The 27244-nt window shown below is 53.1% G+C and overlaps 1 protein-coding gene across 1 annotated transcript; it reads right to left on the bottom strand.

Annotated features, from left to right (window-relative positions):
- Positions 1 to 27: 27 nt before the first annotated feature.
- Positions 28 to 23929, bottom strand: MCM5 (minichromosome maintenance complex component 5). Its single transcript, XM_066358263.1, has 17 exons — positions 23804 to 23929; positions 23380 to 23554; positions 21391 to 21517; positions 21183 to 21311; positions 16801 to 16973; positions 14501 to 14656; positions 12579 to 12745; positions 12024 to 12195; positions 10936 to 11047; positions 9498 to 9641; positions 9082 to 9147; positions 8696 to 8872; positions 7971 to 8083; positions 6303 to 6431; positions 4452 to 4594; positions 2614 to 2741; positions 28 to 1040 (listed from the first exon to the last, which is right to left on the bottom strand). The coding sequence occupies exons 2-17, from the start codon at positions 23544 to 23546 to the stop codon at positions 939 to 941; spliced, it is 2205 nt and encodes a 734-aa protein (XP_066214360.1). The 5' UTR covers positions 23547 to 23554; positions 23804 to 23929; the 3' UTR covers positions 28 to 938.
- Positions 23930 to 27244: the final 3315 nt, after the last annotated feature.

The raw sequence follows: 27244 nt of genomic DNA, 5'->3' as shown, positions 1-27244 counted from the left end.
TTTTTTTACTTCACTGATTTATAATTTCATCAATTCTAGCTTTTCCAAAACAAAATTATACTCATACTGGTATTCCAATATTAGGCAAAATAATGAGCAAAAAATAATGGCACTGTTCACTTTCTCCAATATTGCTATTACTAGTGCTTTCTACCAGTCAAACCTCACAACTCAGGGCGATGAATCCTACGACCTCCAGTTTAGTGATCATAAACTCAGACACAGAGAAGTGCTTTACTCAAAGACACACAGCGTGTGGCAGCCCCTGGGAGAACCTGTCCACAGAATTCCAGCACCTCCACTTTTACCTATTCTGCTCTAAGGCCTGATGGGTGTCCATGTCCCTCAACACTGAAGGCCACCAGTCTCACTGCATGGCCAGGTCAACCTTCCTAGGCACTTCACCAACAGTAGCTCGGTTATCCTAACACAACCAGTGTCATCCCCTTACAGACTAGGAAACCGAGGCACAGGAAAGACTGGGTGAGTCCAGCCAGTCTGACTGCAAACCCTATCTCCTGCCCACCCTGTAAGCTGTTGAGGAACCGCTAAGACTGGTCACGCTCACCCACCAGACGAAGCACTGGGTCTTGCTGACCTGTCACTAGGGCCAGCGAGAAACCAGCCTTATCATCCCCAAGGAGCAGCTGAGGACCCTGAAGACAAGAGTGACAGCCTTGTCATGGAGCCCAAGTGGCAGATGCAGGTCAGAAACCAACAGAAGCCGACATGTACCCAAACACGAGACTTTATTATTTCGGTAAACTCCAAAAGCACTCTTCCCAGACCTGTGGGGCCAATGCCCAGAGGCAGTGAGTGGGCCAGGCGGGTCTCTTGGTCCAGGGGCAGAGAGAGCTCGAGGGAAGCCGGAGACAATGGCAGTGGGGAGGCAGAGGTGGCAGCGACACTCCAGCTGCAGCTGCGCAGGAGGGTGTGGCTCACTTGAGGCGGTAGAGGACCTTGCGCTGCATGCGGTGCTGGATCTCACCCCGCCGCAGCATGAGCTGCAGCACCTTGTGGATGGCGTGCTCCGGATATTTCTGTGGACACAAGGCCAGATGCAGGGGCCTGTTCCCAAGAGGACCCCGGGACACACACCAACCTGCCCAATAGCCTATGAAGCCCCCACGGGAGCCCACGCATCTCCCTGTTCAAAGGAATTTTCCATCACACCCCGTCCTGTGATCTAAGGACTCACAATTCCTGGGCACCTGCCATGCGCTCGGCCCTGTTCAAAGTCTTCCCAAACACAACTCATTGTGTCACCACAGCAACCCGGAGCAGTGGGCACTACAATCACTCCCACTGTACAGAGTGAGGAAACTGAGGCACAGAGAAGTTCAGTCACTTGCTCAGTCACACAACAAGCGTAGAGCCGGGATTTAAATCAACTCCATCTGCCTGACCAGGCGGTGACACAGTGGATAGAGCGTCGGACTGGGATGCAGAGGACCCAGGTTCAAGACCCCGAGGTCGCCAGCTTGAGCGTGGGCTCATCTGATTTGAGCAAAAAGCTCACCAGCTTGGACCCAAGGTCGCTGGCTCCAGCAAGGAGTTACTCGGTCTGCTGAAGGCCTGCGGTCAAGGCACATGTGAGAGAGCAATCAATGAAAACTAAGGTGTTGCAACGTGCAACAAAAAACTAATGATTGATGCTTCTCATCTCTCCGTTCCTGTCTGTCTGTCCCTGTCTATCCCTCTCTCTGACTCTATCTCTGTTAAAAAGAAAAAAAAAAAAAACTCCGACTTTTTTTTTAGAAAGACAGGAGAGACACAGGAAAGGAGATGAGAAGCATCAACTCATAGTTGTAACACTTTGATTGCTTCTCATATGTGCCTTGAATGGGGGGCTCAAGCTGAGCCAGGGACCCTTTACTGAAACCAGTAACCTTGGGATCATGTTGATGATCCTATTTCAATCTGGTGAGCCTGTGCTCAAGCTAGATGAACCTGCACTCAAGCCAGTGACCTCAGGGTTTCAAATCTGGGTCCTCAGCAATGCAGATTGATGCTCTGCACCACCACCGGTCAGGCCCGTCTAACTTTAGAACCCAAGCTCTCGCCATCTCCAAACCTCTCTAAGCCTCGGGGTGCTCACCTATAGAATGCCGTGGCCCAACCTTCTGCATAGAACTGCTCTAAAAACAGAATGAGGTGATGTATATGAAAGGGGGATTCAGACCAGAAACTAGGCCTGTTCTGAGATTTAAAGATGTGACAAGTTCTCCAAAGCATTTGGAGGGCCAGCTCTTCCCTACAGGTTCAACAGCACTGCTCCCAGTGAGCTGGGAGGCTCGCCGTCCTGACTCTCCCCATCCTACCCCACAAGAGCCAGGCAATGGGGAGAGGGGGAGAGGAAGGGCTGGGAGAAGCATGGGTGTGGTTCCACCAGAACCCCAGCTACTTATTCTCGCCCCCTAATGGGAAAAAATAGCCCTGCTCCAGACTGAAGCAGTTCCAAAGGGAGGAATGACGGGAGCAGGTCTGGGACGAGGACAGCTGCCCCACCGGCTGTCTGCTGGGCACCGGAACACCAATGTTGGTGGTGGGTAGCGGGCCGTGGGCAGCCCGCAGATTCCCGCCCCACCCCGCCGGCTGGCCCAGGGAGCCCACCTGCTTGGTGAAGTCCTGGATAATGCTGTGCTCTGACACCTGGGAGCCAATGGCAAAGCGGCGCTTGAGCTGCTTCTCGATGCGGCTCAGCATCTCCTGGTCCTCCTGGCTGGTAAAGCCCTCCACCCCTGTGGGCACAAGATAGACAGGGCAGGTGGGGACAGGGGCTGGGACCTGTCAGCCCACAGAGAGGCTTGGAGAGGTAGAGGCCTCTGTCCCACGAAGAGCAGCAGGAGCTAGCCCCAGAGGAGAAAATGAGAGGAAGAGCAGGCCAGGGGATGAGCGTCGGACTGAGATGACAAGGCGACTGAAGTCAGGGACAAGGCTACGTGTGGGGGAGGGTGCTCCAGGCAGAGCCCACGGCAGGTACAAAGGCAGGAGGTAGGAGCATGCCCAACTGGTTCAAAACCCATCCAGGGGCCAGAGGGTAACGAGGGGCAGGTCCTATGGGTCCCTATGGGCCGTGGCCAGGTTTTGTTCCGATTCTGGTGGGAGGAGCAGCCATTGGAGGGCTCTGAGGACTGATGAGAGCTGACTTTTATGAGAAAGCTGGTAACACGTGGACTCGTTGTCCAGAGAAGCAGACCTCAAATGGAGAGCTGGAGGGGACCCAGCAGTGGCCCGGGAAAGGGGCAGGCTGCCCAGGAGACAGCTGTGCGGTGCCCAGGACCAGGAAGCTCGTGATTTCCATCTACTGTTGAAGGGTGGGTCTGCCCTGCCAATCAAGGCCTCCAGAGGCCTTGTTCCACTGAGGGAGGGGCCATGGCCAGGGAGGCCACTGAGAGGGACTTCCTGGCTCCAAGTTGAAATGAGGAGTCTGCAAGGCAAACTACATAAACCACAATGCCAACTCCAATGTCACTGCCCCAGATCACACCTGACCTCTGTGCCCTCGACATCCAAAGAACCCTCCATCAGCAATGGCCTGGTGTGACGGGAAGCCTGTCAGGGAAGAGCCTTCGTCCTCAGCAAGAGGGACGGGAAGGACCAGCCTTCCAGTCTCCCCGGGCTCCAGTCACACTGGCCCTGGAACAGGCCAAGTCTGGGCACTCGGTCTTTCCTCTATCTAGAGCCTCTTCTCCTAGGGAGCCCCATTTCCTCACTGCACGCCAGACCTTGCTCAATGTCACCTCCTCAGAGGCCTCCCATCCTTCTCCCACACATCGGCTTGCTGGCACTCTCCCCTCCGTACTTTCATTCCCTGAGCTTGATCTGTCTGCCACTTGACTCTCGGTCTCTCCCCCCGGCTGAGAGCCCCACAAAGGAGGCAGGGAGATCTGCTAGCTCTCAGATCCCCAGCACCCAGCCCAGTGCCTGGCAAACACTATGCACTATGGAGCATCTGCTGGTGAGGAAATGAAGGACCCAGTGAGCCGGGCACACCATCGGTGCTCCGGAGAGGCCTGCAAAAGGCTGGGCCCGAGCGGGCAGGAGGATCCGCGGCAGGACTGCTTAAGCAGGCAGGACGGCAGCAGAGAGACCTGCTTTCTAGCCAAGCAGTGACCTTGGGCACCCTGAGAAGACCTCTTTGAGTGTCAGTTTTCTCATCTCTGAAGACAGGAAGGACAAAGTGGCAGCCTGGCTTTCAGGGGCCAGCTGTATGTAAAATGAGGGAAAGAGCTGACTACTGGACCAATGACTAAAGTGCAACCGCTCATAATGGATTCGCTCGAAAGGGTTGTTTTCACGGGTCTGGAGAGAAGTTGCTTCTGCCCATCCTGGGAGAACATCCAGGGGGAGAAAACAGAAAGGAATCAAGCGCAGAGACAACACACACTCAGGGCTTTGAGCACACTGCCCATCCAGAGCCCCGAGCCCGCACCCCCGCATCTGCTCACCTGACAGGGTGCCCGACAAGGCAGCATCCAGCGTGGACACCTGAAAGAGCCTCAGGGCCTCCTCCACGTCCGCCTCCGTGGCAAAGGGCTGCAGCTTCATCTTGCTCAGGGCCTCAGCGATGCGCACGATGGCCTCCAGCTGCCTGTGTGGGGGCAACGGGAGACCAGGGTGGCCTGAGCCCATCTTCTCTGCCCCGCCCATCCTGACATCAGGGTGGCACCTGCTGGAAGACTACAGGGGAGACTGCTGGCTGTCCCATGACCTGTCTTCCTTTCCTCCCTGGCAATGGAACCCCAACATTTTACTCCTGATCATGACACTCAACTAAAAGACATTTCCCAGCCTCTCTTGCATCTAGGTGGGTCTGTGTGAGCAGGGGAGCAGGGTATGGCCAATTAGTTATACAAGTCCAATATTCTGTGGGAATTTTAGAGCATCCTTAAAAGGTCAGCCCTTCTTTTCCTTTCTCTACTGCTGCCTGGAATGCAGAGGTGATGGCTGAAGTTCCAGCAGCCATTTTGGACTCTGAGGATAAAGAAGAGCTTGAAGGAACCCAGGTTGCTGATGACTCTGAGGAACCATCACAATCCTGGACCACCTATCCACTCAGATATTTTTACCTAAGAGAAAAATAAAAATAAACTTCTAATTTACTTAAGCTATTTCACTTGGGTTTTCCATTATGTACAGCCAAATCCACTTCTTTTTTTTTTTTTTTGTATTTTTCTGAAGCTGGAAACGGGGTGAGACAGTCAGACAGACTCCCGCATGCGCCCGACCGGGACCCACCCAGCACGCCCACCAGGGGGCGACGCTCTGCCCCTCCGGGGGGTCGCTCTGCCATGACCAGAGCCACTCTAGCGCCTGGGGCAGAGGCCAAGGAGCCATCCCCAGCGCCCGGGCCATCTTTGCTCCAATGGAGCCTTGGCTGTGGGAGGGGAAGAGAGAGACAGAGAGGAAGGGGGGGGGGGGGGGTGGAGAAGCAAATGGGCGCTTCTCCTATGTGCCCTGGCCAGGAATCGAACCCAGGTCCCCCGCACGCCAGGCCGATGCTCTACTGCTGAGCCAACTGGCCAGGGCCCAAATCCACTTCTAACTAATCAGTGCCCAAGGCAGAATTCAAACCAGGTGGTCCAACTCTTTTTTTTTTTTTTTTTTTTGTGACAGAGACAGAGTCAGAGAGAGGGACAGATAGGAACAGACAGGAAGGGAGAGAGATGAGAAGCATTCTTTGTTGCAACACCTTAGTTGTTCATTAATTGCTTGCTCATATGTGCCTTGACTGGGGGGGGGGGGGCTACAGCAGACCGAGTGACCCCTTGCTCAAACCAGCAACCTTGGGCTCAAGCTGGCAACCTCGGGGTCTCAAACCTGGGTCCTCCATGTCAAGTTTGACGCTCTATCCACTGCGCCACCACCTGGTCAGGCAGGTCCAACTCTTAATCACTCCACTCCACTGTATACAAACTCACAAGAATGAGGAAAGTTAGGAGCTAAGAAAACTGAGATCCAGGGAAGGAAACCGATTTTCCTGTAGCCCCACAATGGGCTAGAGACGAGGACCCAGATCTCTTGACTCCTAAGCCTGGGCCTTCCCTCACTCTCGGGCATTCCTGCATTGGAGGAAGCCAGATGGAATGCAGAAAGAAGGTTCTAGGTTTTCCTCACCTTAAATAACCAAGAAATACAGAGAAGCAGGGAGACCACTGTTTACACTCCAAAGGGACCCCTCTGCCAGCAGGCCTTACCCAGGGCCTGTGCTGTGAGGTTAGCAATGCCAGGCCCTGCCTGATGGGCATGCCCTGCCTGGGAAGTGAGGCCTGTGGCCCCAGCCCGGCCCGCCGGCTTACCGCACAGTGATGGGGATGCTAGAGCGGCGCTCACTGTCCCTCTCGTGCTGACGGGCCCCACTCCGCATGAGGATATACCGGTTCTTTAGCTTCTCTGCAGCCTCCGCTGACAGCCGGGGCCCACACCTCCTGCAGAAGGGTGGAGAGCCACTGCCATGAGGCCAGGAAGGAAACTTGGGACATCTACCCTGCCCCCAGCGGCTTACAGTCACGCACGTTCTCCCCCAGGCTCAGTGCACCACTTAGAAGAGATTTAAGTAAAATCTAGACTACGGACAGGTGCCAGAGATCAGAAAATAGGTAGAGGAAAGCCAGGCCCATGTGTGGAAGGTGAAGACCGCCCCCTGCTTACTGCTGGATGACATGTGGCTCGTCATGAAGTGGGGATCACCTCATTCACAGTACAGAACAATGCACCCATCACGCAGCACAAGGCTCACTAGATGGTAGGCTCCAGCAGTCCTCGACCCCAAACATGTCCACCACCCAATGCATTTGAGGACATGATGCGCAATGATGCGCACAAGAGGATTGGCAGCGACTACTGTCCAGGGACAGGGACCACGTCAGACTCTCCCAGGAGGGAGGGTAGACAGCAGGGATGTCTGGTCAGGATCTACCCATGTCCTATCCCTTCCCGCACAGGCCGACTGGCAGTCACTGAACTAGGGGAAGACTCAGGTCACCTAAGACAACCCTTATCCTGAGGACAAGGAGACCAATGCCAGAAGAAGGAAGTAAGCTCCCCAAGGTCATGGAATCCCAGAGGAGGTGGTGAGTTCGAGACCCGCCTGGCTACAGCATTTCACCTACCATCAAAGGGGCATTCAAAGATTCCTCCACCCTCGGGTTTAGCTCCAACAAGAGACAACCAAGGTATATATTAACAACATTGGCACAGTGGCTAAAAGCATAGGCTCTGAAGCCAGGTACCTGGGTTCAAATCCTGGCTCAACTAGCTGTGAACTCAGACAAATTACTTAACTTTTTTCTGTCTTAGCTTCCCTATCTTTAGGGTAGAATAATAATACACTAGTCTCATAAGTTTTGAGGAAGGGCTAAAGTTCAGTCATCCATAAAATACTCAGAATAATGTCTGGCACAGAACAATTACCCTATGCATGATTATTACTAATGACAATCTATGAGAATAACAATAATTAAAGGTACAAAAGCCACTTACTGAGTGTTTACTTGGTACAGGGCTGTACCAAGCACTTACTCCTCATCTGTGTAATCCTTACAAAAACCCCAGGAAACACTAACACAGTGAAAGCAAGGCTCAGAGGTCAAATGACTTGCCCAAGCTCACACAGTGGAGGCGCAGTACCCAGAGGCCATGTCCACAATAATCACAATGCCTTGCCTCCCTGAATCTGTCACGGGGCTGTGTGTGTGTGTGTGTGTGTGTGTGTGTGGGGGGGGGGTGACGGACCTTTGAAACCATCTAAACCCTATTGCCTCATTCTGGTGACAGGGAAGCTGAAGCTGACAGCCAGTGGCCTGTTTCAGGTCAAAAGGAGCAGAGCAGATTCAGCAGAGCTACAAGCTAAAAAAACAGCATTATCTCAGGCACCCTTCCTAAGGAGTGGTTCAGGGAACAGGGTTCTCTCCCACACCAAGGGATCCATGCAGACCTGGCCCATAGAGCCCACACCCGGGACTCACGCTCGGCAGTAGGCGATGAACTTCTTCAGCTTGGTCAGGTCTATCTCACCCTCCACAGCCTGGGTCTGTGTCAGCGCACTCACGTGCAGGGTGATCACATGTTTGGCCAGCATCTAGCAGGCAGAAGGCACCTCGGGTCAGCTGACAGGCCCTCGCAACAGAGGTCCCAACAAATGTCAAGAAGGCAGGAAGGGAGCTTGTAGGGCTACAACCAATAGAAAAGAAGAGGCCCCCTCTCTCCCTGGGACTCTCAGCAGCTAAAACAAAATTCTGGAGCTGTCAGGGCCTCCTCTGCCACCCCAGGGAGGAGCTCCAGAGAACAAGCCTCCCTCATGGTGAGGAAAGCAGCAGAGACAGAAGCAGCCCTGATGACAAGACCTATATCCAGCGGGGCCTCAAACCTCAGCTTGTCCATTACATACACCGCTAAGTTCCTTTCAGAAACTTACCAACCAGAACTGGGTGGGGTTCTATCACTTGCACCCAAATGTCAAGTACCCATTTCATATGCAAGGGACTGAGGCCCACAGGGAGTGATTCACCCCCAATCACACATCATGTCACTCACAGGAGAGGCAGAAGATTGTACCCCTGGTTCAGTGCTTTCTGCAGTCCCCAATTGCCACTACCCTGGCTACCTACAAGCCTTATCTGACAGTCAGGATGTCGGCCAAGCCGCTTTTGCGCCTTTCCTCAGAACCATGCGCTCTGTGGCCCCCACTCACCACGTCCCTCTCCTCATTGTGCTCATCCTTGACAATGAAGATCATGTCGAAGCGGGACAAGATGGTGGGCATGAAGTCAATGTTGTCCTCCCCCTTCGTCTCATCCCAGCGGCCAAACACCGAGTTGGCAGCAGCCAGGACGGAGCAGCGGGAGTTGAGGGTGGTGGTGATCCCAGCCTGTAAGGAGAGAATGAAAGGGAGCAGATGACAGATCAGAGATGAGGACCCCAGGACACAACTCTCCGGCCTGAACGCAGGCACACAGAGTTCTAGGCCTGTTGCTGGCAGAGATCTGGGCAGGCAGGACTCGGCCCAGTGCTCAGAGCATCTTGGGCATGGCCAAGCCTGACCTTGGTGGAGTGGGCTTGCCACGGAGAACCACTCACCTTGGCGATAGAGATGGTCTGCTGCTCCATGGCCTCGTGGATTGCCACGCGGTCGTCTTCTCGCATCTGCGTGGGGGACAGAAGCGTCCATCAGACCAGGCAAGGGGTGGGGGAGCAGTACCAGCAGGACAGCTACAGCACGACCACTCCTGGGTGCCAGGCCAATGACAGAAACTGGGTCACCTCTCATCCTGATGACAAGTGTGTGGGCTTGGCTCTTCTCTACCCCCTCCCTCTCCAGATGTGGAAACTGAGGCTAGGAGAGGTCAAATTACTTCCCAGTTATTCTACCGTGACAGGCAGGGGACTGCGTTCAAGTCTCCAACTCAGAGGTGGTTTCCATTGTCCAAGCACAGAAGGCCATACCCCCTGCCCTGAGACCACTAGGTGCAGCCACCTAACCCTGTCAGCCTCACCTTGTCAAACTCATCGATACAGACAACTCCGCCATCAGCCAGGACCATGGCTCCGCCTTCCATGATGAAGTTCCGGGAGGAGGGGTCCCTCATCACTGAGGCTGTCAGGCCGGCTGCGCTGCTGCCTTTTCCAGAGGTGTACACCTGGGGGAGAGCCACGGGAGGAGGTGTCAGGGCCCAGCACAGCTCCACGCTTGAACCCACCAAGTCAAGGGGACCACAGAGCTGTGGCTCACCCAAGGCCTCAAGTCACAGCTGGCTAGAGCGCAGACAAGAACTCAGGGAGCCTCCTTGAGTGAGGAGGTCTCCCGGCCCATCTGGCCTGGAGGTTCTCTCCCAGGGGATGGCTCCCATCCATCATATCCCTGAGCCCTGCCACAGCCCCAGGAAGCAGTCCTTCGGGTCCCGCTCACTGAAAGCAACGTGGACTCAGAGGCCCGGAGCGGCACTCTGCCAGGCGGCCTGAAGCTGAGACAGACTTTCAACTCCCAGGAAAGAGCTTCCCTCACCCGAGTCCCACATCATTTTTGTGTAGACCTGCAGCTCACATGCTGCTACTGAGCCCCTTAACTGTGACAAGTCCAAAATGAGATGTGCTTAAGTGTATAATACAGATTTCAAACTTCGTACTAAAAAAGCAACCTTTAGTATTTCTTTATATTAAGGTAATGTTGATATATTTTAAACATATTGGACTAAACAATATTATTAGGATTAATTCACACTAATGTGGCTACAGGAACATCTAAAGTGGCCCCAGGCTCACATGTGCAATTTCCGCACATCTCTATTGAACAGCCCTGGCATGGAGCACTGGGCACCTTGCACCTATCACAGAGACCAGCTCTCACCTGGATAGCCCGCCCGACTGAACACGGCAGGTACCCGGCCCCACTCTGATCCCGACACATTCATCACTGCAGAGGACTGCTGAGATTCCAGGGGTCTGCACTCAAACCCCCCTGCTAGCATTTAGCTGTTCTGTGCCAGTTTCCTCATCCACAAGATGGTCCCAGGACCTGCTGCACGGTTGAGGTGTGCATTACATGAGTACATGCAATGCACTTCAAGCAATGCTGGCTCTGACTTTAGCCATAACTATTATCAGTCTGATGACTTAGTAGATGGATAAACTGAGGCTCAGGGAGCGTAGATGACTTGCTCAAGGTCCACAGCCAATGACTGGCCAGGCTGAAACCCAACCCCGCCCTGCCTCTCATACGGTGATCTGCCCACCACCCCAAAACTACACCCACCTGTGGATCCCTTCCTCCTCTCCTCCTGTGCCATCTGACCAAAACCAAGGGGAACGAGGAAGAGATTCTGGGTGATCCTGCCCACCAAGAGGATCCAGGGGACCCAGGGGACCCAGAGGCCTGGCCCTGCAGCCTTCCTTCCTGGCTGGGGAAGCCAGAGAGCAGCTCATCCTAGCACTCACCCCAATGGGAGAACACTTCTCCACGAACTTCAGCAGCTGGGACTTGGCCGTCCCAGGGTCCCCCAGCATCAGCAGGTTGATGTCTCCTCGGCGAGTGAGTCCATCAGGGAGCCTAGGGGAGGACAGGCAGATAGGCAGGGCAAGAATCCACCAGAGGCTAGGACTCAAGTTGGTAACAGTGGAAGGATGGCAGTCGGCCCCCCAACCTATCATGAGCCCCAGAGCAAGCGGGGAGGCGGGGCTCTAGGCTGAGACCACCTTCACAGCCCCTTGGTCCCTAGGCTCACCATGGTAACCTGCCTCAGGGAGGGGAAGGTCAAAGGAAACTGGTACTTGGGGCTACACTGAGGCACACACACTGAGCTTCTGACAGACATCCCTCATCACTGGGAAGGAGGAAAACAGGGAGCTGCCAGTGCCACCTGCACCATGTAGGCAGCTCCCAGCCCTACACGTGCCTGTGAGCAAGTTCCTTTAGGGCTCTACGCTCCAATTCCCTCATCTATGGAACGAGTGTGATCGTAGCTTTCTCCCAGGGTTACGGTGAGGACTGAGTGGGTTTCAGACACATAAAAGGACTTAGAAAAAGGCCTGATGCATTGTAAGAATTCAGTAAATGTAGCTGTCAATAGAAATATTATTTTCTACATCTCTTATTTTAGTTCCAGTGGACATGTAATGCCCTTTCAGTATTAGGTTTTTCACCTGTTACATCCATGTGAAGACGTGGGTTCAGAGAGGTAGTGTCTCCCACCCAAGGTCACACAGTAAATAAGCAGCACAGTCAAGATTGTTATCTCTGGTCTCCAGACTACAAACCCAGAGGTCTCCCCACTGTACCCACCAGGTTCCCCACAATCTACCCACTAGCCAGGGTTAGGGAGAGAGTCTCTCTGGAGAGATCATGGACTAGTCCCCAGCCAGTCGACAACGAGCCTGGGAACTAGGGAACGTGCCTGTGATTGGCAGGCAAGGTGGAGAATCTTGGGAAAATGAAAAGAGCATTCATGGCCTGGCCATCTGACAGCTGTCCTCCTGTGTGCCAAGTCACCATCCCCTCCCTAGACCCAGGGGACCTGGACCCCCACCTTTTTCTGGAACCCCCAAAAAGCAGACAGGCGATGGCCTTTTTCATGTCTGTGCCCCCGAAGATGGAGGGGGCGATGCTCTTGGAGATGACCTCGTAGATGTCGGGGAGGGCAGCCAGGCGCCGGAACTCCTCCTCCTCCTGCGGGGTCACAGCCCCAACAAAGCTGCGGCCTGGGGGGGGTGGGGGAGGAGAGTAGTGAGAGCGACGTGGGGGAGAACCAGCTCCCGCCCACCGCCCTGGCCTGCTCTCCACTCAGGACGTCTCAGAGGGCAGGGTCCTCAGAGGTGGAACAACACAAGCATCAGCACAAACACAGAGCCCAGATCTCCCCCTCAGGAGTGTTCCAGGGTCCAGCGAGTGAGGGGAAGAGTGGGGGAGTCAGTCAGATCGCGGGAGCCCTCGCAGAGAGGGGTGGAGTGACATGGGAATGACATGTTCCTCAGTTATGACAGCACCACTTTCCCTGACTGCTGGACGGAACCAGTTGTGGGGACGAGACAACATGGGCTCAGCCCAGAGCAAAGCACAGCCTTAGGGGCCAAAGCCGACTCACCAGAACCATCTGTGTCCACCTGAATGCCCAGGACACGGATGTAGGAGCTCCGGATGCCCACACCCACCCTGTCACGGCCCTTGCTAGAAGTCAGGCCAAACTTCTTAATGGAGTAGATGCCCATGATGGTGACTCTGTTCCCAGGGACAACCTTGTCACACAGGTACCTGAGAGCATGATGGGGAGGAAAGGGAAAAGCAGGTGAGACCTGGTGGAGATAGGGAATTCTTGACTACCCACCTCATCACGCTGTCCACCTTAGCATTTCCACCAGAGACCTCATAACTTGAGCCGGCTCCAGACCTCTCCATCCCCACAGGCCCAGGAGATGGGTTCCTTTCCCCCTCATCATGGCGCACCTATGCTTGGACGACTCAGATGCTTAAAGGGAGATGCTCACAACCTTTGGTCAGTGGGGCCGCCCCTTCCACTGCCTTCACCAGCTCATCTGTTATGCTGCTTGGGGTCAGAGGTGAGGCTCAGTGCTAGCACCCCCCTCCAAGCCCTCAGAAGCCCCTTCTCAAGCATGTAATTGTCTAATCACTATTCTATATACCTGAAACTAATATAAAATACTGCATGCAAACTGTAATTGAAAAATAAAATTTAAAAAGTAAAAATGTAATAAAATGTAAAAAGGCCCATCTCCATTTCTCTGCTGTCAGCCGGGTAGAGGCTCCCCTAACCCTCTCAGGGAGCCCCCTCCTCGCCTCCAGCCTCTCCGCCTCCCCGCCAGGGCTACGCTCCACTCTGCCTCCTTGCGGCTCCCCAAGCTCAACAACATCATCCTGCCTCTGGACTTTCACTTCCTCTTCTGAAAAATAAGATGTTGAAACAAGGAAGTCTCCGAGTCCTCCAGCCCGAGTCAGTGTGACGTGGAGGGGCACTGGGACAAGTACCTACCTGCACACTGATACTCAGAAGCAGCATGACTTCAAAGAAATCAGTGCAACTCTCTGAACCTGAGGGAGTGACAACACTATCTGACCTGTCATGACTACTGTGGGATCAAGTGAGGTAACAGACACAAAAACGCATTAGACACCAGGAAGAGTCACGTCCCTTAAAGGACTGTTGTTAACGTTCCACGAGAGAATTCTATGACTGTTCTCTTCCTACATCCCACATAAGCTTGCTGGATCATAGACTGCTTGGAGAAAGTCTAATATAAAATGAATACGGAGCTTGTATAAGAAACTGCTCAACATTTGACATCACCTTCCAGTTTAATCTCACAGTAACCCCATGAGAGATTAAGGACTGTCATGACTGATCCCCACTATCACCGATAAGGAAACTGAGGCTCAGAAAGTTAGTGCAACTTGTTTAAGAGTCTGACTTCTACGTATTCTACTGCCACTGAGAAGCTAATGAAACCTGTAGGTCTGCCCCCCAGAAAAACACACACACAGAACACCTGCACAAGGCCAGGTGTGCACGCCCTGGGTAAGAACCCTCGTCACCCTCTCCAAGCCTTCTGCCCACGTTACCATGAGGAAATGTGGCCCCACCTTGGTACTCTCTCCCTCATGCCAGTTGTTCCACAAAATCCAAGGAAGCATCTTAACAGCAAGGCGGGTGGGGCAGGCATCAGGCTAGGATGAGGCCCTCCCGGCAGCTGCCTATCTAACTGTGCCACCTGGAGACTCCCAGTTACAAAAGGGCTGGAGAGATTCGCCCAGGAAAACCACAGGCTCAAAGCTCCTCCACGCACTGAGTCAGTCACATGTCCTCAAGCTGCAAAATGAGGGTTGACATGCCCCTGCAGGTGACAGGAAGACAAGGAAACTACGGGAAGCAGCAGGCACAGAAGTGTTCCCTAACTAGCCATCCTTTCTTCCCCCATGCACCACGCCAGATGGTCCACATCCAGTTCAGGAACACCCGACCTCGTGGATGCCCGCCCCGCCCCGCCCGCTCACCTGTCGCAGTAGAGCTGCATGTGTCTGGGCATCTCACCGTGGGGCACTGCATCAGGCAGCTCCTGCAGCTTCAGGGTCTGGAAGTCCACGCACTTGCACTTGTCAGGCATGATGAAATACGGGTCCAGCGGGCACCTGGGGCGCCCGGCCTGATCCCTGTGCAAGGGAAAGAGTCACCAGAGCCACCCTGAGAGCACAGAGCCCAGGGAGCCCATCCGCGGAGTCAGCAACAAGGCGCGGCCAGCAGCACATTACGGGTCTCCAGAATAAGCTGGAGGAAGGCCCTAAGGGTGGCTCTGTGGGGGACCACACACTGGACTAGGAGTGGGGAGATCTGCTTCAGGCCAGGCTTGCCCATGAACTTGCTGGGAGGCGGACAAGTCATACTCCCAGTCCCCTTACAGGGTCTCAGTGTCCCCACAGGCAGGTAAAGAGGGGCCAGATTGTCAATGACCGTGCTAAACTCGGCACTCAAATCCCAGGATCCCTGAGGGTCCAGGCACCTGGAGACCATTCTCAGGGTCTAGGCCAGGGGTCCCCAAACTTTTTACACAGGGGGCCAGTTCACTGTCCCTCAGACCGTTGGAGGGCCGCCACATACAGTGCTCCTCTCACTGACCACCAATGAAAGAGGTGCCCCTTCTGGAAGTGCGGCGGGGGCCGGATAAATGGCCTCAGGACACCGCATGCAGCCAGTGGGCCGTAGTTTGGGAACGCCTGGTCTAGGCCTTTATATACCCTATGTAATGAAATCATCATTTAAGTACTGTAGCCAATATTTTAGCAAAACACCTTCTATGTGCTACACACTATTCTCAGTGCCAGGGACAGAGCAGCGAGCAAAAAATCCTGGCTGGCTATCATGGAGCTCAGGCTCTAGTCAGGGGAGGATGGAAACATAACAGCGACAGGCAGCACCCCATTAGCTCTAGCAGGCAGGCAGGAGAAAGAATGACCGTGTACGTGGGCACCAAGTGTGACATGGGAGGTCAGGGCAGCACCTCTGTGAGATGACATCTGAGGAGACAGATTAAGGACAAGTGAGGCCATGGACTGTGGAGGTCAAAGAATGAATGTTCTGGGCAGAGGAAACAGCAAGCTTGGAGGCCCTGCGACAGGACGCTCAGTGTACTCCAGGAGCAGAGGGAGGCAGCAAGGCTGGGCCTAGAGGGAGCGGGATGGAGGCCGGAGGGAGCCGAAACAGACCATGGAGCACCACGCAGAACACACCAGGCCGTGACTTTGGATAAGACGGAATGAGTGAATTACCTGCAGTATAAGGGTTACCTGGCTGTCGGCTGGAGAAGAGACTGGGGGACGAGGGCAGACACAGGGGGGTCAGTTGCAACGTTCCAGGTAAAAGATGACTACAGCATGGAGCACGTGAAAAAGGTGGTAGGAATGGTGTGATTCTCTACATAGAAACTTAAAGGCAGAGCCAGGACTTCCTGATTGTTAGGATACAATATAGACTCCCTCATTGTGGGGGGTGGGGCTTGTTCTGGCAGGCAGCTAAACCCGAGTCTGAAGTTCGGTGGAAATGTCCGTGTAAGTGCCCTCCACACATGGACCATATTTAAAGTCCAAGGTCACCTAGGGAGTGAGCACAGAAAGAAGTGTGGCTGGCCTGACCTGTGGTGGTGCAGTGGATAAAGTGTCGACCTGGAAACACTGAGGTCGCCAGTTCGAAACCCTGGGCTTGCCTGGTCAAGGCACATATGGGAGTTGATGCTTCCTGCTCCTCCTTTCTGTCTGTCTGTCTCTCTCTCTCTAAAATGAATAAATAAAAAATATTTAAAAAAAAGAAGTGTGGCTGAGCCCTACCTAGGGCACTGTCACGCAGGTTGGGAAGCTGAGGGCAACCAGCACAGAAGGCCAAGAAAGAGCAGCCAGAGAGAGAGAGGGTAGAGCCTGCGCTATCACTTTCTGGAAAAGGCCAGACACTAAGTATTTTCAGTTTGGGGGGCCCAGAGGCCACACCACCACTGCAATGTGCACATGGTCACAGGATAAATGAATGAGTGACTGTGCTCCCAAGGCCTCTGGATGGCCCAGCAAACTACAGTGTGCTTCAGAAGACTACAGATAGACTCATTCCTCATTGGGAGAATCTCGCTCCCAATCCTGGGTTCCCCACACAGGGGATCCAGGCACCCTGGTGGGGCAACACGCACCAATGCAGAGGGATACCACAGTCCAGAGCCCTAAAGCCCCAGACATCAGCTTTGTGTCTCTCTCTCTGGGCCCCCTGCTCCAACCTTCACATCTCCACTCAGGTCACCTCCTCAAGGCCCACTCACGTGTTGCACTTCCTGGGCAAGGCGTAGCCCTCCAGGCCGGGGCGCATGGCAATGTTGGTGAGGGTGTTGCGGCAGCTGCGGCACTGGATGGAGATGCGGGTGGCCTTGGCGCGGACCCCCGATGCTGAGATGATGATGCCCGGGATCTTCACCAGGTGTGACATCATGTCTGACTACAACAAAGCCATTGAAGGGTGGCTGGTTAAAGGATGCCAGCTACACCTGATAAGGCATGAAAATCTTTTTTTTTAATGCAACTGAAATATTTAGGGATAAAGTGCCACGTAAATAACTTGCTTTAAAAATACTTCAGCAAAAAGAGAGTGAGCGCAAGGCAAAATGTTAACCATTAAATCTAGGTGAAGGTATATGGGATTCATTACATTATTCTCTACCTTTTTATTTATTTATTTATTTATTTTTAGAGACAGAGAGAGAGTCAGAGAGAGGGATAGACAGGGACAGACAGACAGGAACGAAGAGAGATGAGAAGCATCAATCATTAGTTTCTCGTTGTGCATTGCAACACCTTAGTTGTTCATTGATTGCTTTCTCATATGTGCCTTAACCGCGGGCCTTCAGCAGACCGAGTGACCCTTTTGCTTAAGCCAGCGACCTTGGGTCTAAGCTGGTGAGCTTTGCTCAAACCAAATGAGCCCGCACTCAAGCTGGTGACCTCGCAGTCTCGAACCTCGGTCCTCGGCATCCCAGTCCGACGCTCTATCCTCTGCGCCACCGCCTGGTCAGGCTCTTTACCTTTTTACACATAATATTTTACAACAAAAAACAAGAAAAGTTCATCATATTCATCATCTATTTTCCCCATTCCCAGTTTTTCCCAGGAGAGACAAGCAGGCTAGGTTCAAGCTGATGTCCTTCCCTCCAAAGCCAGAGATGGGGAGGGCGGGAACACAGAAAGGAGGCCAGCCCCACTTTGGTAACTGAGGCCAGGGCCACAAGTGCCTGCCATGGTCCAGGGGGATACTAGAACTGTTGACCCAGCCACAGGGCATGCTTTTTTTTAAAACAATACCTACAAAGCTGCAGGTATCCTGGCACTCCAGAATTTCAGAGGTAACAAGTGACCATTCTAGAGCAGCTCCTTTTGGGGGGGGAGGGGGGCGACAACAGATAGAGACAGACAGACAGGAAGGGGGAGAGATGAGAAGCATCAATTCTTCGTTGCAGCTCCTTAGTTGATCACTGATTGCTTTCTCATATGTGCCTTGACTGACGGGCTACAGCAGAGCGAGTGACCCCTTGCTCAAGCCAGCAACCTTCGGCCTCAAGCCAGAGACCATAGGGTCATGTCTATGATTCCACACTCAAGCCAGATGAGCTAGTGCTCAAATCAGCGACCTCGGGGGTTTCGAACCTGGGTCCTCTGCATCCCAGCCTGACGCTCTATCCACTGCACTATCGCCTGGTCAGGATAGAGCAGGCTCTTCTTATTATAGGACACCCATCACCCAAAGCAGGTCATTCATCATTTCCTGATGAGTATGAGAACAGGAAGCTAGTCTCTGCATGGAGCGGAGGCTGGCTTCTCTGATGAAACAGCTGCCTACATAGCAACTCTAATGCCATTCCCACAGGCAAGCAAAACATGTGAAACCCAGTTTGGTTCCAAACACAGTCCTGGAGACTCTCCCTCCTGCTGGGAACAGAGATGAAGCCACCAATAAGCTCTGCCACCTCCAGACACAGCCTTGCTTCTGCAGCAGACCTGGCACCATGCTAACCAAGGCAGGCTACATGGATCCCGTGTACACTGCAGGGGTTGGAGCAAAGACCAGAGCATAGCCTTATGGGTACAGTGCACAATGAGGAGGTAACATGAGCTGAATGGGTGACATTTGGACACCACTGTAGAGTTCACCAAGCATAGGCATATGCTTCATCTCATTTGATTCTCACAACCACCTTATGACAGAACAACTAACGCCATGACTACCATCTCCTCCTCACTGTTCCTGGCTTCCACTTTTTCCTATTTAATAAATTCTCCTTTTACAGCCTGACCAAGCGGTGGTACAGTGGATAGAGCGTTGGACTGGGATGAGGAAGACCCAGGTTCGACACCCCGAGGTCGCCAGCTTGAGCGTGGGCTCATCTGGTTTGAGCAAAGCTCGCCAGCTTGGACCCAAGGTCGCTGGCTCGAGCAAGGGGTCACTCGGTCTGCTGTAGCCCCATGGTGAAGGCACATATGAGAAAGCAATCAATGAACAACTAAGGTGTCACAACGAAAAACTGATGATTGATGCTTCTCATCTCTCTCCATTCCTGTCTGTCCTTATCTATCCCTCTCTCTGACTCTGTCTCTGCAAAAAAAAAATTCTCCTTTTACAAGGCAGCCAGAGGGGCCTTTTATTTATTTATTTATGCCTGACCTGTGGTGGCGCAGTGGATAAAGCGTCAACCTGGAAACTTAGATGTTCCCAGTTCAAAACCCTGGGCTTGCCTGGTCAAGGCACATATGGGAGTTGATGCTTCCTGCTCCTCCCCCCTTCTCTCTCTCTCTCTCTCCTTCTCTCTCTCCTTTCTAAAATGAATTTAAAAAATAAAAATAAAAATAAAAAATAAAAAAAATGTATTTATTTTGTGTGTGTGACAGAGACAGAGGGACACAGACAGACTGGAATGGAGAGATGAGAAGCATCAATTCTTCATTGCAGCACCTTAGTTTCTCATTGATTGCTTTCTCATATGTGCCTTGAGGGGGGAGGGGGGCTACAACAGACTGAGTGACCCCTTGCTCAAGCCAGTGACCTTGGGCTCAAGCTGGTGAGCCTTGCTCAAACCAGACAAGCCTGCTCTCAAGCTGGTGACCTTGGGGTGTCGAACCTGGGTCCTCCGCGTCCCAGTCTGACACTCTATCCACTGTGCCACCACCTGGTCGGGCCAGAGGGGCCTTTTAAAAATGCAATCAGCCTATTCTTCTATGTAACCCTCCATTTTTCCCTAGTGTGACTCAAAGTCCAAACTCCTTTCTACAACTGGAAAAGCCTGCCATCTGACTTACTACCCCTTTCCACCCTTCCTTTCCCCCAACCTCACTCTCTGGGGTCAGCTACACTGGCTGTTTCCTGTTCCAGGAAACACGCAATGTCCCCACGTCAGGTCTCCGCACCTGCATCTCCTGGAGCCTAGAATGTTCCCCCCTCAGGCTGTCACATCACTCACTCACTCAGGCAGCACTCCTCACAGAGGCCTGCTCCTGCCACCAAAGCCTCCCCCACCATTGTCACACTATCCCCGATTTCTCTTTTTTTTTTTTTTTTCCCCTGTATTTTTCTGAAGCCGGAAACGGGGAGAGACAGTCAGACAGACTCCCACATGCGCCCGACCGGGATCCACCCAGCACACCCACCGGGGGGCAACGCTCTGCCCACCAGGGGGCGATGCTCTGCCCCTCTGGGGCGTCGCTCTGTTGCGACCAGAGCCACTCTAGTGCCTGGGGCAGAGGCCGAGGAGCCATCCCCAGCGCCCGGGCCAACTTTGCTCCAGTGGAGCCTCGGCTGCGGGAGGGGAAGAGAGAGACAGAGAGGAAGGAGAGGGGGAGGGGGGAGAAGCAGATGGGCGCTTCTCCTGTGTGCCCAGGCCGGGAATCGAACCCGGGACTTCTGCACGCCAGGCCAATGCTCTACCACTGAGCCAACTGGCCAGGGCCCCGATTTCTCTTCTTCATGACTTATATCCCAATGCCTGAAATCATCTCAATGCTCCTGTCTCTCCATAGCTCCATGAGAAAGCGGTCCTGTCTGTTACAGTGAGGGTCTAGACCAGCACCCACAGTGTAGCAGCTGCTTGGTAGGCACTTGCCGAGTAAAACAGATAAATGACTGGATGAGACAGCCACTGCCCACCTTTCCTGCTTCCTCATCACTCTCTAGCCATGCTGGCTGGTTTTCAACGTGGCCTTGAATATCCCGTGCCCTCGCCGCACACGCCCCCATCCCGACGTTCTCCCGCAGCTGTTTGCGTGCTGCTCGGTCGCATCCTCAGATCCCCACTCAGGTGTCACTCCTCAAAGAAGCCCTCTCCATCTTTTTAAGAGGCCCCACACTTTCTCTTCACCTCCTTAATGTCTCCTACTGCGCTTACAATCATCTAAAATAATCATGGGTGATGTTTACTAGTTCACTCAGTCTCCCCCAGGTGCATATAAACTCCATGGGAACAGGAGCTTGTCCTTTAGTTCACCGTTGTTTCTCCAGGACCCAATTCAACGCTTTGCCCACAAGAGGAGCTCAGTAAATACCTGACCAATGAGTTAACTTCTCAGGATCACACAGTGGGCACCCAGGCCGGCCTGCCTCCGAAGCCCCTCTGCCCCATGCAGCAGCCCGTGCCACCCTCCAGCGACCTCTCAGCAAACCCACCTTCAGGCTACGAATGCTGGACGGGCTGGCGTCCGACTTGAGCATGACCTGGATGTCCTGGAGCACCTCCTCCCCAGCGGGCCGGGGCCGGGTCACCTCATCAGCCACCTCCTTGGCAGCCTCCTCCAGCTAGAGGAGGAAGGGAGCAGACTGTTAGTGACTAGAGCACGGCCAGCCCTGGGGGATGCAGGGACAGGGTCCCACTCACCAACTGCAAGTGCTCTGTAGGCTGCTTGTATAAGAAGTCAGCCAGGTCCTCATCAAAGCTGGCCAGGTCCTCCATCTCCACCTCGATCCAGTACTCCCCCAGGTTGTAATGCCGCTTGAGTTCATCCCTGGAGTGGGCAGGTGGCAGGGGGAAGGAGGGAAGGGTGCAGGAAAGAAGAAACCAACGCTGGCATAGGTGCGCTGCACCCTGAATGTGCCCTCACTGTCGCCAATACTGCCTCACTGCTCCTCTTCCCAGACACACATCGAACTTCCAGGTGGTTCCATCACTTAACCCTGCAGGGGCGCCCCACTGCCGGCAGAGGCATCCTCCAAAGCTCTGTGGAGCGGTGTTTCAACAAAGACAGGTGCTGTGCACAGGTCAGTTTGGGCAACTCTCACTGCAAATCTGTTCTTTCATTTAGGGACTCCTTGGAGCCTTTAACTTTCTCCTGGGAAATTAACAAGGCACACACCTCAGAACTTGGGAGAGGGAAGGCAGTAGACATCACGTCTGTCTTGTCAACCACCAGACTCTTCATAGAGCATCCCACAGGACTACTGTCCCAAATACAACTTAGGGACCACGAATTTACACAGACTCTGCTCACCAGCCTCATCTGAGGTCTCATCCCACCCCACCTATTTGATGCCCAAGAGCCATATACAACAGCCAGCCTGGCCCAGAGAGCCCCTTGCTCTAACAGGCCACCCCACACCTCTCCCTATGCAACTGCTCCATGGAATGCTTCCCACACAACTCTTCTGTCAGCTTAAAGGTCACCTTGAACTTAAACTTCAGCTCCTCTGGAAGCCTCCCCTAGCTCCTCTTTCACATTCCTCCTTTGAGGTGATTACCACCTTGTTAAGTAATTATTCGTTGGTCTCTAGGCCTCACTCCCACTGACTTCTTGAGGACAAGTAATAGGACTCTCTTAATGTTTGTATCTCAATGTCTAGCACAGTGCCAGGCACACAGGGAGTCAATGTCAGCTGGTGCATGAATAAATGGAGGCAAGAATAGCTATGCCCATTTTTACTGATGAAGAAACTGAGGGCCAGAAAGACTGTCGCTTGGAAGTCATTCCACCAGAGCCTGGACCTGCAAACTCATGTTCTCAGCATTTTAAAGGGCCTACGATGACTTGGTACAATATCACAGGTTGTACAATGACCTTGCCCAGCACTTGAACACTGCCTGGCATGCAGCGGGCACTCAATCAATAGAAGCTACAAGACTGGGGCAAATAAATGAGTGAAGTACATCATTAACTCTCATCTTCACCCATGGCACCCATACAGAACCAGAGTTTCCGAGATATCTGACATCACGTGGAAGAACAGGAAGAAGACAAAGGAACAAGATCTGGAAAAAAACCCCAAGGGCCCAAGTGGCTCTAGCTGAGCTGTTGGTGGCCTGCTCAACAGGTGACTCACTCAAAAGTTAACTTCAAGCCCTGGCCAGTTGGCTCAGTGGTAGAGCATCGGCCTGGCGTGCAGGAGTCCTGGGTTCGATTCTCGGCCAGGGCACACAGGAGAAGCACCCATCTGCTTCTCCACCCCTCCCCCTCTCCTTCCTCTCTGTCTCTTCCCCTCCCAGCAGAGGCTCCATTGGAGCAAAGTTGGCCCGGGCGCTGGGGATGGCTCTGTGGCCTCTGCCTCAGGCGCTAGAATGGTTCTGGTTGCGGCAGAGCATTGCCCCCTGGTGGGCGTGCCGGTGGATCCCGGTCAGGCGCATGCGGGAGTCTGACTGCCTCCCCGTTTCCAGCTTCAGAAAAATACAAAAGTTAACTTCAGGTGTAAGACACACAAAAAATCTATACCCCACCAGGTCTGATGAAGCACCGCTGGAGCCAAAGTCCTTAGAACGGGACAGGCTCCCTCACCTGCCTGCCAATGACACCAAAAGACTGCGTGGAGACGTGACCCAGCTCCCCAAGCAGAAGGGTCTGGAGGCGCATCTCGCCTCCCGCCCCGCTGCAGCCCGCACCTGTACTTGAAGGTGAAGCCGGTGCGGTCGGTGCCCACTCGGTACTGCCGCAGGAACTCCTTGAAGCGCCTCTGCAGCTGCGACTTGCGAGCTTTGCCCTCATCGGCAGCGGTGTCGCCCCCGAAGCTGTCGCTGTAGAAAATGCCGGGGTCGTCGAAGCCCGACATGACTGCACCTGGCGCAGGGACAAAGCTAGAACAGACTGGGGGCAGCGCGCGGCCTCCCCTTCACCCCGACGTCTGCAGGGCGGGGTGTCCCAGCTCCCACTCAAGAGTGGGGGGGCCCTGGCTACCCCGCCGGATCCCGACCCAGACCTCCCAGAAGAAACTCCTGTCCACCCTTACTGCGCCCCCAAAGGCAGACGCTGCCGACCCGCCCTGGTGCCGGCTCCCGGGTCCCCTCGCCCCAGTTTCACCCGCCTCACCTCTCGCTTCCTGCACTCCTCAGACCCGGAGATACAAGTACCCCTAAGTTCCACTGGCGAGTTTCGCGGGAAAAACGAGACGCCGAGTTCGTTCGCCGCGTCCGCAGCGTTCCCATTGGTTCGCCTGGGCCCCGCGGCCAGCGATTGGACCACTCTGCGCCCTCGAGCTCCGCTTCCCGAACCGGCATCTGAAGAGGATTGGCTTCAGTGATGATGACGTCAGGTTTCCTGGCCTTTTTCCGGGCTCCATTTTGTGTGTCAGGAAATTTGGCGCGAAATTTGTGACAGGAAGGCGAGGGGCGGGGCTGGGCGCAAATATGGCGGGGTTGGGGGTGCTTTGTGCGGAAGGGGGGGGAGGGGATGTAGTTAGGGTTCTGTTGTGTACTATCCTCAAGTCTTTTTAAAAATCTCATGAGAAAATGGCCCTTTTCAGAGCCACGAGGTGAAAGAGCCAACGGTTGGGAAGGTACAGATCCCTGAAAAATACACGCTTGTCTGGTGCGAACCCACAGCCCGCTAGGGGGTGGGGGTGGGGACCACCTGCACACCTGCTCCGCCTTCTCAACCTAACACACTCTTCCCAAGTTCATCCGACATAAGTCATTTCTGGTCTTCTTAAATAAGGTGACCAATCATCCTCCTTTAGGGAGGACAGTCCTTTTGTAAGTTCCGTCCTCCCTCGAAAAGTGTCCTCCTACATGTCCTTCTTTTTGATATTGGAAGGTTAATGTGTAAATATCCTTATTTGATCGATGCAGAGGCAATCCATTGCATGTGATGTGACGTATTTGTATCTAAATGAGTACTTTTTTTTTTTTACAATCATTATTAAAAATTAATAGGCATGTAGCCTGACCAGGCGGTGGTGCAGTGAATAGAGCGTCGGACTGGGACGCGGAGGACCCAGGTTCAAGACCCCGAGGTCGCCAGCTTGTGCGCAAGCTCATCTGGTTTGAGCAAAGCTCACCAGCTTCAGCCCAAGGCCACTGGCTCCAGCAAGGGGTTACTCGGTCTGCTGTAGCCTCCTGGTCAAGTCACATATGAGAAATCAATCAGTGAACAACTAAGGAACCGCAAGGAAGAATTGATGTTTCTCATCTCTCTCCCTTCCTGTCTGTCCCTCTCTCTGACTCTGTCTCTCTCACAAAAAAAAATAAAATAAAAAATAGGCTGACCTGGTGGTGGCGCAGTGGGATAAAGCGTCAACCTGGAACACTGAGGTTGCCTTTTTGAAACCTTGGGCTTGCCTGGTCAAGGCACATATGGGAGTTGATGCTTCCTGCTCCTCCCCCTTCTCTCTCTCTCTCTCTCTCTTTCTCTCTCACTCCTAAAAATCAATAAATAAAATTAAAAAAAAATAGGCATGTAAGCATAATTACAATATAAAACACTACAAATGTTTATTATGCACTTATCATATTATAGTGCATTATTATTGCAATTAACAAAATGTTTCTTTTATTTACAATATTGTTTTCTTCAATTTAAAAATTTTTTATTGATTGATTTTACAGAGAGAGGAGGGGAGAGAACAAGAAGCATCAAGTCATAGTTGCTTCACTTTAGTTGTTCGTTGATTGCTTGTTGTATGTGCCTTGACCGGGCAAGCCCAGGGTTTCAAACCAGTGACCTCAGCACTCCAAGTCAGTGCTTTATCCACTGCGCCATCACAGGTCAGGCTGTTTTCTTCAATTTATTTTTGTCCTTTTCATTGTAAAACAGTTGGTCACCTTATCTTAAAGCATCTGGGGCCAAAGTCGTCCCAAACTTTTCATAGACTAAAATGGTGGTTTGTTGTTTTTTGGGTTTTTTTTCTGAAGCTGGAACCAGGGAGGCAGTCCAACAGACTCCCGCATGCGCCTGACCGGGATCCACCTGGCACATGCTCTGCCCATCCTGGGCGTTGCTCTGTTGCTCTGTCGCGACCAGAGCCACTCTAGCGCCTGGGGCAGAGGCCAAGGAGCCATCCCAACGCCCGGGCCATCTTTGCTCCAATGGAGCCTCTGCTGCAGGAGGGGAAGAGAGAGACAGAGAGTAAGGAGAAGGGGAGGGGTGGAGAAGCAGATGGGCGCCTCTCCTGTGTGCCCTGGGCGGGAATCGAACCCAGGACCTCCACACGCCAGGCCAACACTCTACCACTGAGCCAACCGGCCAGGGCCTGTTGTTTTTTATTAATTGAAGATTTTAAATTATTGCAAATGCTTAAATTTTGTGAAAATTCACGATCAGATTCCCAACCTAGCTTGAAAAATGGGGAGAGTTGACAAAAATCGACGTATGCTCAACCAGCAACAAGGGCTGCATAAATTCCCTTTTTCATTCCCATCTCTAATTGGAAAGAACCTTTTATTGTCTTTGCCACATTTGCACTAACATGTATTTAGGTGGAGTGTTTAAAATGTGTATTTTACCCTGGCCAGTTAGCACCTTTGGTTGGAGCATGGTCCCAAGATGCAAAGGTTGCAGGTTTGATACCTGCTCAGGGCATACACAGGAACAGATGGATGTTTCTGTCTCTCTCTCTCCCTGTCTAAAATCAATAAATAGGCCCTGGCCGGGAGCGGGGGGGCGGGGGGGGGGTGCTGCTGGGTCAGGGCAGGTAAGAGAAGGAATCAATGAGTACACAACTAAATGGAACAACTAAGTGAAAGGATTTGATGCTTCTCTCTCTCTCTTCCTTCAAATAAATGGGGAAAAAAATTTTGAGGGAGAAAGAAGAGAGATGAGAAGCATCAACTCATAGCTGTGACACTGTAGTTGTTCATTACTTCTCATACATGCCTTGACTAGGGGGCTCGAGATGGCAACCCCACACTCAAGCTGATGAGCCTGCGTTCAAGCCAGCAATCTCAGGGTTTCGAATCTGAGACCTCTGAGTCCCAGGTGGATGCTCTATCTACTGTGCCACCACCACTTAGGTAGAAAGGGTTTGTTTTTTTTAATAAATAAAATCAATCAATAAACAATTTTTTTTTATTTTTTTTATTTTTCTGTAGTTGGAAACGGGGAGGCAGTCAGACAGACTCCCTCATGTGCCCGACTGGGATCCACCCGGCATGCCCACGGGGGGGGGGGATGCTCCACCCATCTGGGGTGTCGCTCTGTTGCAACCAGAGCCATTCTAGCGCCTGAGGCAGAGGCCATAGAGCCATCCTCAGTGCCTGGGCCAACTTTGCTCCAATGGAGCCTTGGCTGCGGGAGGGGAGGAGAGAGACAGAGAGGAAGGAGAGGGGCAGGGGTGGAGAAGCAGATGGGCGCCTCTCCTGTGTGCCCTGGCCGGGAATCGATAAACAATTTTTAAAATGTGAATTTTTACAGTGTATAAAAATTATTTCAAGTGAATGTGAAACTGGCTTTTGTCACTGATTCTTCATGGAAGTCCCTCTGAGTGGACACACAGATTTAACTCATTGTAGTTAAGAACTACCTAACTTGCCATAG

Source organism: Saccopteryx leptura, chromosome 1 (assembly GCF_036850995.1).
Source record: "Saccopteryx leptura isolate mSacLep1 chromosome 1, mSacLep1_pri_phased_curated, whole genome shotgun sequence".
NCBI lineage: Eukaryota > Metazoa > Chordata > Mammalia > Chiroptera > Emballonuridae > Saccopteryx > Saccopteryx leptura.
Note: the sequence above shows the minus strand (reverse complement) of the source record. Positions and strands in the feature narration are given on the sequence as shown.